General features: G+C 56.6%; 2 protein-coding genes across 2 annotated transcripts in view; both read right to left on the minus strand.

The window, feature by feature from the left end:
- Window positions 1-92: 92 nt before the first annotated feature.
- On the minus strand, window positions 93-7,207 carry TM6SF2 (transmembrane 6 superfamily member 2). The gene is made up of 10 exons (XM_032316862.1): window positions 7,017-7,207; window positions 5,279-5,382; window positions 4,759-4,856; window positions 4,588-4,691; window positions 4,093-4,175; window positions 3,575-3,699; window positions 3,276-3,377; window positions 2,872-2,964; window positions 2,058-2,177; window positions 93-1,356 (listed from the first exon to the last, which is right to left on the minus strand). The coding sequence occupies exons 1-10, from the start codon at window positions 7,109-7,111 to the stop codon at window positions 1,150-1,152; spliced, it is 1,131 nt and encodes a 376-aa protein (XP_032172753.1). The 5' UTR covers window positions 7,112-7,207; the 3' UTR covers window positions 93-1,149.
- A 2,800-nt stretch (window positions 7,208-10,007) lies between these two features.
- Window positions 10,008-13,893, minus strand: part of SUGP1 (SURP and G-patch domain containing 1) — a 31,772-nt gene continuing 27,886 nt past the window's right edge. The window contains exons 9-14 of the mRNA XM_032316869.1: window positions 13,187-13,293; window positions 12,163-12,340; window positions 11,645-11,751; window positions 10,667-10,812; window positions 10,459-10,588; window positions 10,008-10,205 (exon numbers count right to left, since the gene is read on the minus strand). Coding sequence (XP_032172760.1) covers window positions 10,179-10,205; window positions 10,459-10,588; window positions 10,667-10,812; window positions 11,645-11,751; window positions 12,163-12,340; window positions 13,187-13,293 — 695 coding nt within the window. The 3' untranslated portion in view covers window positions 10,008-10,178. The remainder of the gene's footprint in view (window positions 10,206-10,458; window positions 10,589-10,666; window positions 10,813-11,644; window positions 11,752-12,162; window positions 12,341-13,186; window positions 13,294-13,893) is intronic.

Consider the following 13,893-nt stretch of genomic DNA (forward strand, 5'->3'; position numbering starts at 1 on the left):
CTCACTCTGTGGGGTGGGGCCCCACAATTGTCACACACTCTGCAGAGGGAACCTGCAGCAACAAGTCCAAATCTGACTGTGCCTCTCACCTGCTGCAGGGCCTTAGAAGAGAGGCTTGGTCTCTCTGAGCCTCAGTTTCCACCTCTGGGAAATGGGAGTGTTGGTTCCTTGGTGAAGATCCAACGGTTAGACTACGATAGGGGCCTAATGTCGGTAGGAGCGGGAGCAGGGGAGACTGATCAAGCTCCTGACCCACTCTGCGGCTGACTCATACCAAAACCTGGCCTTTCACTCAAGTTCAAATATCCAATCAGGAAAAAAAAAAATGTGCCTTTCTCCCAACCCGTTGGCAGCTTCCTCAGCCTCAGTTTCCCCAAAATATGAGCCAACCATACAATAAAGGCAGGGTTATAGGGCCCATGGTTGGATAGGCTAGGCTGGCACGAAGTTCTTAAGCTCAGATGCATCTAGGAGCCATGACCTCCAACGAGGACCTTGACTGGCTACAGGCTCAGTCTCCCCATCTGGAATATAGGGTGAGATCCAGCATGTAGCACTTGAGTTTGGCCCTTGGTGATGGTATATGGTAGGTGCTTAATAACTGTGCCATGCCATCATTTATTATAATTTATTGTCAGAGCTTGGATTTTGGATGTTTCTCTCCTGATCGTGACATCAGACAGGTCTTTGGACCTCTCTGAGCCTCCGTTTTTCCCATCTGGAAGATGGAGCTGAACACACCAACCAGAGGCAGACTTCTGCTAGCCAGTACCTCCAGCTCCGATGGTCATGCTGGCAGTGATGGTAGGCCCCTAGAGAAGCAATCCCTCACCTCTGAATCCTGAAACACTCAAGCAGCAGCAATACTGGGGCTTTAAAAGTTTTGTGTTTTTTTTTTTCTTTTTTTTACTAAAAGGATCCATGTGAGTATGATAGGTAAACTCTGGCGTAGAGCAGTCTGTGTGGGATTGGAATACTGTGACAGCTGAGGGTCCCTGGGTGTCCCACCCCGTGCGCTGGGCTTATACCACCATAGCCAGGACCGAAGACACCTGGAGATATATTTCCTGACTCTAAGAGACCCAGCCCACCCTTCCTGGGGCAGGGCTCTTTGGGCATGAAAACAGAGTCATAGGGAGTCCCCAGCTCTCAGTCCTCCTTCTTGTGGTGGGCCAGGGGACCAGGGGGCGGGTGCAGGAAGAAGGCAGGCCGCCACAGGCAGCGGAAGGCCAGCAGCTGGGGACCCAGCGCATACAGCAGGTTGCTCCCGAAGAAGCAGGCCCAGGCGTCATCAGGCACGCGGTAGGTGAAGGGTGTGCGCACGTGCATCGAGGCCCCCATGTGCGAGAACTGTGCCTAGTGGCCACACAAGGAGGTACAGGTCAGGGGTCAGGAAAGAACAAGGCCCAGCATCCCTAATATCCCACCCTAGGGAGCCCAGAGGGTCCCTGTCCCTTTCACTGGCTGCTGACCTGTCTCCCCTCTCTAGTCCATCTGTCTGCCTCTAAATAACACTGTCACCACATTTCCTGTGCCCTTGTCCGTGAGCCTCTTCCCAGCTGTCTAACCGGAACTATCTTCACTCTTTCTGTGAGGCCCGCCCTGTTTCCCATCTCCTTGATGTGGGTCCAGCTTCTCCTCCTGCTCTTCCCTACCCTAGGTAGCCTCTTGTGCCTCTGACTCTCTCTCGGCGTTGTGGCTGTGCTAAACCACCATTCCCCTCTGTGTCTTTATGCTGTTCCCATTCCTGCAATGCTCATACCCATACATCAAAGCCCTGCTCCTACGCTCACTCTCCTAGGCAATCTTCCCCTTCTGCAATTGCTCTCAGCCCCTAGTCTTGACTCTCCCCAGTTCTGACCTCACAGGGTCGGGAGTGTTAGTGTTAGGTCCTTTCTCCCCAAGACGAGGGAATCCTAAGGTACGAAGTTGTGACTGGGGCCTCTTAGAGGCTCAGCAACCCCCCTGCCCAGGGAGAGCATGAAAGGAAACTGATGGGGAGGCAGGAACTTTCTTCCCTACAGACCCCACCCCTCTGCCCCCACACCCCACCACACCTGGCCAACAGCTCCAGCAAACACCAAGGCCCAGTCAGGCAGCCAAGAGCAGCCAGGGAAGATGAGGCCATAGACAGCCAGGCCAAAGAAGGGCAGCACGTAGAACATGTACACCAGCATCTGTGGGGGACACAACCCATAGGATGAGCAGTAGCTGCCTCCCTGAGCCCCCTGAGGCAGAGGTCCCCAGGGAGGATCCGGCCAACCTCAGACCCTGCCCAGGATTGGGTGGGGGGGCTCTCTGAACATCACAACCCTGTGCACACTGCTCCTCAATTTCCCTCGACCCACCCCCACCCCTGGTCACATACACACACACACACTGAGCTCACCCATGTTACTCCAGAAGTGGCATATGACCCGGGCCTGGCCAACTGGACCACTCCAGGCCCACCGGCCATAATGACCAGCGACAGGATGCACCTGTTATTCAGTGATGATGGCACGCGGGCCAATCAGAGCCTGTCTGAGATTTGTGCTTAAGCTCTGGAGAAATAATCGCTCACATTCCTCTGGGGTGGCTAAGTAGGGCAGATGGAGGCCTGCTGCTGCCCAAGGCTGTCTCTGCAATCCCACAAAGTGACTACCTGGGAGTGGAGTCCATGCAAAGAAAACAGAGCCCTGAGACAGAGTTATCCTTGGCACCTAGATCCAGCCATACTTGAAGACCATATCTGTCTTCACTGGAAGACAGACATTTTTGGGAGGACAACAGATTGACTTTTGTGTTTCTGGTACCTGCTTCTAAGAGGGCTTGCTAGGCGTCTACCCCTTGCAGAACCATATGGTCCTCGTTTCCCATCTGTCTTCTCACCTGCACCTTCGGATAGGCCACAGGGTCCCGTAGGTATGGCTCATACTGATAGATGTACACAAAGCACGCATCTGTGGGGCAGTCAAGCACCACCTGGGGCAGACAGACAAACCAACAACCCACATCAAATATTTTTCCCACAAGAAACCTTCTCTACCCTCCCAGGTGGGTCCCCTATCCCTTGCTCTGGCTTCCCCTAGCCTTGGTTCTTTCACTTAGGCTAGGAAGGTTACAGGGAATGGGGTTTTGTCATGGACAGACATGGATCAGACTGGATGAAGAACCTCCCGGATGATGAGACAGGCGAGCAGTGGTCTTTTCGCTTTGGTTAAAGGAAGATGATTGGTGGGGACAGGAAAGGGAGCTGGGGCAGAAGAAAAGTAGGCTGACCACTGCAGACTCACCAGGCCCCGAAAGAGGGTGAAGAACCCGGCGAGGGTGAGGTACATGACAAGGGCCAAGTCTACTGGACGTCGCAGGATACCCTTGCTTTGTTCCTCCTGTACCTGCCCCATGGGAGAGAGACAGCGTGAGAAGTCTGGTATCCAACAGGCACTTGATAAAGGCTCATCCCTTCTTTCCTAATGGCCAAGGAGATCCTTCCAAAGAGTTAATGTTTTTGACCAGAAGCAATTCTAATGGGGGTCAGAGGGAGCATTCAGGCATGTTGGCACAACAAACTGTCTGGGGGCAAGGCACTTACCACATTGGGGGCATAGCAGGTTGGTGCCCGGGCCTGGTTGAAGACCCTCACACCAGCCCAGCATGGGACTAGCACATAGGGGATGGCAAGGAAGAAGGCAGGTCTGATCTCTGAGCTGTATTTACCTGTCATGGTAGGAGAGAGGGGGTGTCACTCAGGGAGGATCCCCCAGGCCTGGCCAGACCCATAGGTGAGTCACACCAGAATCCCTGGTTGGAAGCAGTAATTCATGAATGCAGTCCTTTTCAAGCTCCAACACCTCTGGCTCCCCAGTGCTCATCAGATGGTGTCCAGACCCCTCAGCCTGGCCTGACTCAATTTATTTTCTGGATATGGCTTCTTTCTCTCAGCTGTTCTTTGCTTCTCCTGAATACATCTTGTGTATTTCTCTAGCTCAGCCATCCCCACATACTGGGCTGCCTCTCCCCTCTACTTCCCAAGACCTACCTATGAACCTTCTAGGCGCAGGACAGTAACCCAGCCTGAGGAGGCGGGATCCTTCAAAGCCAAGTCCTTACCAAGGATGTTTCCTGGGAGGAACACCAAGATGCTCATGACGAAAGATCCCAGCCAGTACAGTCCAAGGTTCCTGTATCTCTTCCTGTGGTGGAGGATGGAGGGGTGACCAACAGATGCCTGTTCCTGTCTCAGAGCCCTAGCCAGGGCCCAGGGTCCACCCTTGGCTCCCCAGCTCTGGGTACCTCCCATTTTTGTCCAGGACAGAAGGGACAACAGTGAGGTGAATGAGGGACTGAACAGATTGTCTGTCTAAGGACACAAATGGTTGCTTAGGCACGGGAGTGTACAAGAGAAGAGAGCTGACTACCACTTACACCTTGGCATTCTGGAACCTTCTCCGGGTTACTCCTGGCTGGAGCCCTAGAGAGGACTCATGATTTCCCCTACAGACACTGCTGACTGCACCCAAACTTGGGACCCCACCTGAGGATTTGATCTCCAGGGTCCAGGTGCCACACCACCCCCACCCCAAACTCTAACCCTGCCCCATGCACCTTCTGCGGATGGCACCAGCCATGGCCAAGTAGAGGAGGTAGTGAACCGTGCCATCCCAGTAGCAGATGAAGACTCCGTGTGCCGTGCGCAAATAAGGCTCTCCCTGCCAGGGCAGATCAGGGCTCAGCTGGGCCGCAGGGCAGGAGGCAACCCGGGCGACCCCTACGTACCTCTTTAGTAAAGAATTCCATGAAGCCCCCCGCGTAGCCATCTTCCTGGAGAGCAATGAGGAGATCCACCACGGAGGTGAAGGAGAAGACAGCGAACACTGCGGGGAGAGTGGGCGGAGCCTGTCCCGGGTGTGGGCGGGGCCTGAGGCCGCTAGTCTGGGGCCCAGAGTAGAGGCAAGGAACCACACCCAATTGCTCCCAGTTGCCGCTTCACAGGTCACATGACCCACAGCCCTGTTGAGGAGGCACAGTCCTGCCTTTGGGAGGCCTCAGGCTGAGAAGGCACTGACCCTACCCTGAGGAAATCCCAAAGTGATGAGGAACAGTGGTCTCTCAGGGGCTCCCAGGCTGATGGGAAGAGACAGTGCTGCTCTCAGGAGCCCCAGGTCTGAAGGGGAAGGCCCCCCTGAGGTTCCCCAACCAATGTGGTTTCTCCAGTGTATTTGAGGTTCTTCAGCCTGATGGGAGCCCTTCAAGGGGATGGAGGAGGCCCCCGCTCACACATTTCTGACTGACTCACCAGCATAGAGTGGGTCATAGTAGATCTCGCCGGGGGAAAAACTGTAGATAGCCACAAAAAGCAGGCCCAGGATCAGGGCACTCATCAATGCCAGCCCTAGGGGGCTGTGGAGAGGGAAAACAAGTCAGAGAGGCCAGGCTCAATGCTGAGGCCCACCCACCCTGGTGAGGACAAAAGCAGATTCCAGGATGCTTCAGATGTCGAGAATGAGGTGTCTTTCCATGCAGGAATCTCGTTCCCTGCAACTGCTCTTTTATATCACTAGGTTGTTACCTGAGCTGTTTCTCCCTCCTGGGACCTCCCTCTAGAAGTCTCTTCCACTTGGCAAACTCCTACTCTTACTCTGTGGCCTATCTTTCATGGCTTCTCCTCCAGGAAGCCCTCCCTGACTCCTTAGAAAGAATCATTGCGCTACTTGGGCCAAGCACAGAGAGGGCATCAGTCAACTCTTTCTGACTATACAATCCATCCCGTGTTCAACTCAATTTGCTCTCAGTCATTCAACACCACCAAGCCCCTCTGTAGCCAGACCCACCTCCCAAAGCCTGCAAGGTCTCTAATGCTCAGCCCTGTACACCTCACTTTCTGAAGCTCCTGACTCCTCCCAGCTGAAGTCCAAATGCTTCTGTGAACCACACCCCACCCCTGCCCTGATCTGTTCCATCAACCAGATAAGACAGGTCAACCAGCTGCATAGATAAGAAATAGAAATCAGGTTGGAAGCCTCCAACAACAGGTGGGCAGAGTGGGTGGGTGGGAAAGCTATCCAGGGTCCCACACTCCCCTACACGTTCTCCAGGCTCCTACCTTCTCATAGACCCCTCTGACATCTAAGATTCCCATCCTGGTCCCATCTGACCAACAATGACAATTATAGTAATCAGATAAGACCATGCAAGTCTTTGCACACAATTTATAATCCTTAACTCTACCTATGAGCCAAGGTCGAGGATTCTGTTCATTATACACTGAAGAAACTCGGGCTCCCAGAAGCAACCTGACTCACCCAGGATCCAGGGGGAATGGAGCCAGGTATTTGTACCCAAGGAGCCAACCCCATAGTCAAGACTCTCTCTACCCCATGTCTTGAGTGGAGCTAGGTCTGGGAGTATGAGGGGCCTATAGATGCCCAGTACCCAGTGGCAGGATCCACAGGACTGGGGTCTAGGGTTAGGAAGCAAGGGAGGTCACAGCCTGTAGGTGAAACCGAGGCTAAAGACAGGGTGGGCCAAACCTTAGCAGAATAAAGTCTCAGGCCTGAGACAGGCAATGGAGGGGCTATCTGCTAGGGGTGGTAGAACAGAACTCAAGTCCGAGTGTGCCTGTGTCAAGAGCTGGGTCATCAGGCCCTTATCTGGGTCGATACTTTGACCTTTGGTAACTCTGGAGCTGGGCACATCCCTGGGAAACTCCAGAAACCCTCCAAAACTCTGTCCTGTGTGGGGTGTGTGGGTGGGGGGCTCTCCTTCTCAAACTTTCTCCTCAAATCCTAAACGTCCCGGGAGCGACCCCACCCCCACAACACAGCCCGCTGGCCGGCAGAGAGGGGACTTCAGGTTGCATGGGGCTGGGGTAGTTCCGGCCTAGGTCCCTTCCTCCCGGCGGGAGCTGCCCAGGGGTTCCGGGCTCCGAGCAGCCAGACTTGCAGCCCGCGCATCGTCCCTCCCAGCCACTGCCAACCCGGCCCCGCAGCCCGGCCCCCCTCCCCGGGGCTGGCCTGGCCCCTCCCCTCACGCACTGCGAGAGCGCCGAGACGTGGTTAAGCGCGTAGGACAAGGGGAGGGCGCCGAGCGACAGAGCCGCGATCTTGCCGGCCAGCGGCGGGATGTCCATAGTGGCGGCGGCCGGACCCCGGCTCGGTCGCCGCGCGGCCTCCAGGGCGCTCGACTCTTCTGCGGCAGCGCGTCTGGGTTCGGGGGTTGCCAGGGCCCCAGTCCGGCCCCGCCCCACCCCGCCCCGCCCCGCCCCGCCTTGCGCAAAGGTCGCCCCCAGCTGTGCCTTGGTCCTGCAGCCTAGCCTAGCCGTGACTGTGCCCCGCGCTCCCGGGGAGCCTCCGAGGCCCGTCCCCCTGCAAGCGGTCCCTTTCCCCAGCCCTCCCTTCCCCGCGTCACCGTCACCGGACTCAGCTTGGGACTCAGCTTGGTTTCAGTGGCCTTCCCGGCCGCCCAGCCGCGGCTTCCCTATTAAAGTCTAAAACTCCGTGTTGCCCGATGCTACCGCTCTTGAGGCGCGGGACTGCAACCTGGAGGCCCTGGGCCAGATATTTCAAGCTAGGGGAATTTGTTTCCAGGCCTCCTTCTGTACTTCTGCTTTCTCTGTCCTAAGCCACCTGTGTACCTACCTCGACTCTAAAGGGGACCCTTTTAAATGCCACATCCTCGTAGGATGAAGGGGACATTGGAGGCTTTCCACGCGGATGGAGGAACCTCAGTCGCTTGGACACAAAGAGTTCCCTTCAGGTCCCTTGGATTTGAGTGTTCAGGCAGTGGCCACACATATTTAAATACGTGGCGGGGTGTAAAGCTTTGACTGGGTCTGGGGATCATCTCAAGGCAGGCAGCCAAGGTCATGGTTGGGGGGGGGGTGTCTCTTGAAGGACTGTGTGCTGTGTTCCTTCCATATAGCCTGGGCACCTTGTGGGCAGTTGAAGCTGTGCCCCTGCTCAGTGGGTGGTGTCCAAGGGAGAGAGTCCAAAGGGTGGGCTTAGTTTAGGCATGGATTGCTAGTTTGGTGAGTTTGGAACAGTGTGTCTGGCAGAGAGACTAGCGAGTTCAGGCCTGAGGCTGAGGTGTGGTGAGGGGGCTCAGAGGGTCAGAGTGGCAGAGCTGAGGGAGGATTCTGAACAGCCTGTAGGAGGCTGGGCTGGGTCCACCGGAAGATGCAAATGGTATTGGTGGTGGTGGTGGGGGGTGGCACCAAGGAGGGAACTATAGTTGGGTGGGGAGAGAATAAGGAAGCAGTGCTTTCCAAGCAGCTTTGGACTCTCACCCATGTGGTACTCGTAGCTGCTGGAAAAGAGTAAGCAGGTACCCACTCAGTATCTGCCCTTGGGGGGCCCACAGTCTGTGGGTGGGGAAGAGTCATCCTTTTTCCATGCACCTCCTTGTACTTGTGCCAGCTGGGTCCTTTCTCTGAGCCTGGGCAACAAGATGATCTTCAGGCCACAGACCTGACAGTGTCGCACCCAGCTGTCCATTGCCCATGGGTTAAGTTCAGGTTCCTCTGGGCTGACCTGAGGCTCCAGTCTTGTTTCTTTCACTTTTCCCAACTCTAGCGGTGCCAACACCCCCCAGGCCTCCTATCTGCAAAATGGATCCTCTAGTATTTCCTCACTCCTTAAAGCAGATCCCAATGTCCCCTCCTCCATGTAGCCCTCTCTGCCACCCCAGCCCCGCTCCTCCTGCTGCAAGGCCGGCTGTCTGATCCAGCTGTCTAACAACCCGGCCTTGTATCTGTGTCTGGGATGTGCCTGTACATGCACATCGAATTTGGGGGCCATTTTCCAACTTTCCATTTGCCTGGGGGTAAAGTCCATGGGCTGAGTCTGGAGAGCCTCCAGGTCCCTAATTCAACTGAAGGGTGACATTCACCTAGATGGCAAGGTGCCTGGGACCAAGGCCTAGGGTCCCCATCACTGGAACCTCTGGCTGCCCAGAGCTACTCTTGTGCTCAAGCCCTGGGACCACAGGACAGCTGGCACACATGGGAACATCAACCCTTGCCTTGCTGGGCACAGCATCTACGGAGGGAACATAGAGTGGCATATGTCGTCCCAGCCTGGGCTCTGCTGCTGAGACTCACAGTCCCTGGATGCCCCTGTTCCCCAAACTCCCCAGGCTGCCACCAAGACAGCAACCCCATTCCTCTTCACATTTATTAGTCTCAGGTTCACCACCACGGACACAATACGACAGACTGGCTGCCCCAGGGCACAGAGCCTATCCATCCGGTTCACGCAGTTGGTGCTGCTTACTAAATGACTATGAGAACGCAGATGCCCAGAAGCCCAACTCCAGCTGGAGTCCTCAAGCCCATGAGCCCACAGGGGTTGACCAAGACCCACGAGGCACATGTGTGGGCAGATGGGTGGGTTGTGGGGATCCCCCAGGTCTCCAGGCCATACTTGAATGGTGGCTCTCAGATTCCTAGGACCCCACACAAGCTGCTCACTCAGCAGCTACAACTGACCCCAGGTGGTCTCGGCACAGATGTTCGGCTCAGGCTCTGGCGATGTGGGGAGTACTTGGTATGCTGCATCTGTCCACAGAGTGGACATGAGCCCCAGAGAGTCCCGTGTCCATCCACTGAAAGGATCCAGGGCAGCTGGGGTGGCTTGGGCTACAACTGTCACTGACTAGCTTCAAGGAGTGGCTGTCAGCGCCACCTGCTGGTGAGGTGATTGGTACAGGTGTGTCCTGGGTCCAGCGGACCCGCAGATCTGAGGAGGGTTGGGCCCTGTCTGGGGTCCCCTTCCACCCTAAGCCCTACAGCACAGTGCCACGCTAGGAGGTCCCTGGTGCCCCTCGTCCAGGTGCAGCCAGGGCTTGGCTGGTCAGCCACCAGTCCCTCTCAGAGGATCTGTGGATCCTCCCCTCAACTCCAAGCCAGGCTGTGCCCACAGACACAGGTCTAGAAGGTTCTCATATTTTTCAGGCACTACGGAGCTTTCCCAGTGGCATCCCAGCCCCATCTGCCCAGCCCAGCCCCGTTGCTAAGGAAACAGAGGGGCTTCTGGTGATGGCAAAACCAGGCTTCCATGGTAGGCAAGCACTGGAACTTTAATACACAGCACAACATTCGAGACAATGGGAGGGGCAGGCAGAAATGCAGGCCAGAACATTCCACAGTCCAGGGATGGTCAGTCGTTTGGAAAATACATTTGTGTGTTTTTCCAGAATACTCAGTAGTAAGGCCGTCTGGGGTTGTTCTGTGGGAGGCAAAAAAGATAAAAAGGAGAGGGGGTCAATGCTAAAGACAGCAGTTTCTCTTGCCCAGAACGTTCCAGGGACAGCTAAGCCCACATCCTCCAGAGCAGAGGGCAGGTGGAAAGGTGGGGAGTCGCTAGTGAGACCTGGCCTAGTTGGACTGTGAAAGGAGAGACAGCTCTGTCACCAGCACCGCCACCCCCTGGTGAGATTCTGGGCAACCCAGAATCACACGGGGGCTGGGGACACACGCACCAGGGGGTTGGGCCGGAAGCGGTAGGCCAGCATCATCCTCTTTCGGAAAGCCTCATACTCATCATCCTCCTTGGAGAGCTCAGCTGGCCGGTCGATGCCAAAGCCTGCTCCATCTACTGTGGTGGTGCCTCTGCAGGGGGATGACAGGGCCAAGTGAAAAGAGGGCCAGGCTGCTGGCAGCACGAGAGGCGGCAGGGGGTGCACTCACTTGTTCACTGGGTTCTTGATGCCCTGGCCCTCTGAGCCCAGCCCGTCGCCCTCCTTCCAGCCCATTTTCATCAGCATCTGGTAACCAATGTTCTCCACCGTCAGCTTGAACTCCTTGTACTCTGAGTAGTCAGGTTCTCGGCCTTCCTGCAGGGCAAGGAGGTACCTGTCATCCACCAGGGTTGCAACTGTCCCAGGTCCCAGCCCTGGCCAGAACACCACCACGTCCCACCAGCAATGGCCTCACTGGATGCTGGGACCTCCTGCTCATATGAAGCCTCTGTACCAGGTCAGATTCCTTGAGAACAGACCAAAATGCTCCTTCTCAGGGTCCCAAGGGCCAGACTCTGTACCAAGCTGCCTGGTGGCCAAGTCAACAAGGGCAAGGAGACAGGTCACACAGGCCTCACCCACCACGGGAAAGATTAATGGTTCATCAGCAAAGAGAAGTCCTAGGTTCTGAGGGCAATTCTTTACACAGAATGCTAAAAAGATGAGGTCAGTAAGTTGTTGACGAGGTTATACGGTACAAAACAGTTTTACAAAAATCCCCCAAAAGATGACAAGGGAGGCCCCATCAGGCAGACTCTCCTCAGAAGCACAATGACAGCATGGGAGGAATGTGAATTCCTCTTCTGGAGAAGCCAGTCCATAGGGCCTTCTGCCTGAGAGACGCTTTGCCTGTAAACTGCACTTAATTGGCTCCACTGAAAGCAGATTTTCCCAGAAGCCCTGGGAGATATTTCTAAAGCAGCAGCTGAGCTGCTTTCTGCTAATTCTCTCCACAGACGGTGTCTATCATCAACAGATGCCTCCTGAGGCAAGAGGGCCCAGCTCCCCCTGTGAATGGGTGGGTGGGGGCTTGAGGCTGCCTCAGACTCCTGCCTCGTGAGGCTAACAGGAGGGGCTGGGCCACTAGCCTGGCTGCCTGCCAGCCTGCCCACAGCCCCTGCTGGTCCCGGGGACCTTCCCAGCTCACCTTCAGGGCCTTGAAGGTTTCCATGAACTTCTCCAGCTCATCTGGAGGCAGGAAGTCTCCGATAAAGTGCTTGCCGCGGCCCATCTTTGTCAGCTGCTCAGCCCACTCTGCCCAGAGAAGCGGAGGAAAGTGAGAGAAAGGAAGAGGCAGGGAGCGGGCTGGGTGGCCCCACAGCACAGATGTGAGTCTTGGGCGGGGGGCAGGGACTCAGGTCCCAGGGGAATGAGGTGGCTGGTTGAGGCCCCGACCCAAACCCTGCTCCTCCAGGGAGCCCTTCTAAGTGCCATGTTCAAACAGCAGTGACAGCTTAGAGAATTCCTCTTTTTTCCACCGAGCGGAGGGAGAGAAGCCAGGAGTCTCTGGCTCTAGACCGTACAAGTTGCACAGGCGGCTTAAGGCCCCAGGTGGTGCCTCTAGCTTCCTTCCTGGGCAGGCTTCCCGAGCCTGCGGTGCCAAGGGCACGGCCTCACCCAGAGACCCCGGCCCTCACCCCACCCGCAATGTGCTCCCCGGCGTACCCCGAGTCTTGTCCATCTCCATGCGCCGCAGCTGATGTTCCCAGGTGCCCAGCTCGCTGTCCACCTCCTCGTCACTGTCATAGCCGTGCTGGTGCTGCTGCAGGGCCTTCTCCCACAACAACTGCATGTCCTGCATCGCACGCTTGTGCTGCATGATCATGTCATACATCTGCTGCATCTGTGGGCGACACATGCTGGTGAGTGGGGCCTGGGACCGCACGTGCAGGTGGCTAACCCCTCTGCCTTCCCTGCACGTGCCAGGTGCCCTCACCCGTCCCACGTCCCGCCCTCCCCAGGGCAGGCACAGGAGCAGAGCTCGGAGCAAGTACTCAGGAAGACACAAGGTCCCGCATCAGGGCATACCCCGCCTTCCCTGAACACCTGCATGGAGCAGGGAGGCCCCCTCTCTACTGCACCAAGTCTGGCCCGGAACCAGCACATCGCAGGCACCCTTGCTGTGGACCAAGAGAACGCACCACAGGCCCCTGACCATGGAAGGGCTGAGGGAGAGGCAACGCAGCTGCTGGCCCTGAGGAGGTGACTGGAGTTGAGTGTCCCCAAGGACCAACAGACAGGTGCCCGCAGCAGAGAGGCCAAGTCAGCCCTTAGCCCAATCACAGCCCAACACCAACTGAGCATTTGTCCCATTGATTCGGGCACCCAGGTCTGTCCTGTCCTGGATGCCGGGGGGCACTGGAAGGAAAACTAAGTGGAGACTACCTAGTCAGGAAAAGCCCACAAGCATGCTGGGGAGTAGCTGCACAGCACCAGCCTCAGGGGCTGCCCAGGCAGTGGGAGACGGCCTCAGCTCTGGGTCCAGTGCAGGCTGGGGAGGGTCCCTGGGAGGCAGAATGCCGCTGACAGGGCCCTGTCTGCCCAAGGACCTCTCCCCTGACTGTGGGCTCCATCCAGCAGAGGGAGGCTCAGAAAGAACAGCACAGGACCATTGACAACTGTGAGACGACGTGGGGGCAGTACCCCACGAGCCCCGCCGGAGCCTGCCTGTTCTGCCCCACAGACTTACCTCCTGCTGCTCCTTCAGCTGCTTCTTCTGGGCATCTGACAGCTCTGTGACACCCACCAGACCTACGGGCTTCCCTTTCTCATAGCCAAGCCCCTTGAGGTCCTGAACTGGAAACAAGACACAGGCTGGTCAGCCATGGATGCACAGGTCCAGACTTGCTCCTGCATGTGGCACAGTGTCCAGGCACATGACCTCTCCAGGCAGGCGCTATAGCCCCATGTTGCAGATGATGACATCAGAACTTACAGGTCGAGGGCCTCACTCAAGGTCACATGTCTGACGGGTGACAGGACGGGGACTTTGCAAAGGCAAAGACATGAAAGCCAAGATAGCCTGTGCGTGTGCGTGTATGTGTGTGTGTGTGTGTGACACACTGACTCTTGGAAATAGCCCTGCAGGGAACAGACACCCAGCGTAGACACACAAGGGTTCAGAGTCTGGCATAAGTCTTAGCTGTGTGGCTGTTAGCTCCTTCCGGGGAGGCAGCCGACCATCCTCAAAGCAACTGACATTTAGTTTGGCATCAGCTTCGGAGTCTGACTGGAGCCAGCAACACTAATGCACACGAAGATGCTGTGACGGCCCCATCTGGGCGGCGGAAACCACCACCCCTCAGGCGACAGCTTCCTGGGGGGAGAAGCTGGGCAGACGGGGTACAGAGGCCCTTCTGGTACATGCAAAGAGCCAGGTCCTCCCAGAACACCAGG

This window comes from Mustela erminea, chromosome 1 (assembly GCF_009829155.1).
Source record: "Mustela erminea isolate mMusErm1 chromosome 1, mMusErm1.Pri, whole genome shotgun sequence".
Classification (NCBI taxonomy): domain Eukaryota; kingdom Metazoa; phylum Chordata; class Mammalia; order Carnivora; family Mustelidae; genus Mustela; species Mustela erminea.

What these genes read in the sequence shown, in the direction of transcription:
- TM6SF2 (XM_032316862.1), bottom strand. Translation starts at nt 7,111, where the DNA reads ATGGACATCCCGCCGCTGGCCGGCAAGATCGCGGCTCTGTCGCTCGGC. An exon ending in CTATGACCCACTCTATGCTG is followed by an intron (nt 4,857 to 5,278) that starts GTGAGTCAGTCA and finishes CTCTCCCCGCAG; the next exon opens with TGTTCGCTGTCTTCTCCTTC. An exon ending in CCTCCCAGGAAACATCCTTG is followed by an intron (nt 3,700 to 4,092) that starts GTAAGGACTTGG and finishes CTACCATGACAG; the next exon opens with GTAAATACAGCTCAGAGATC.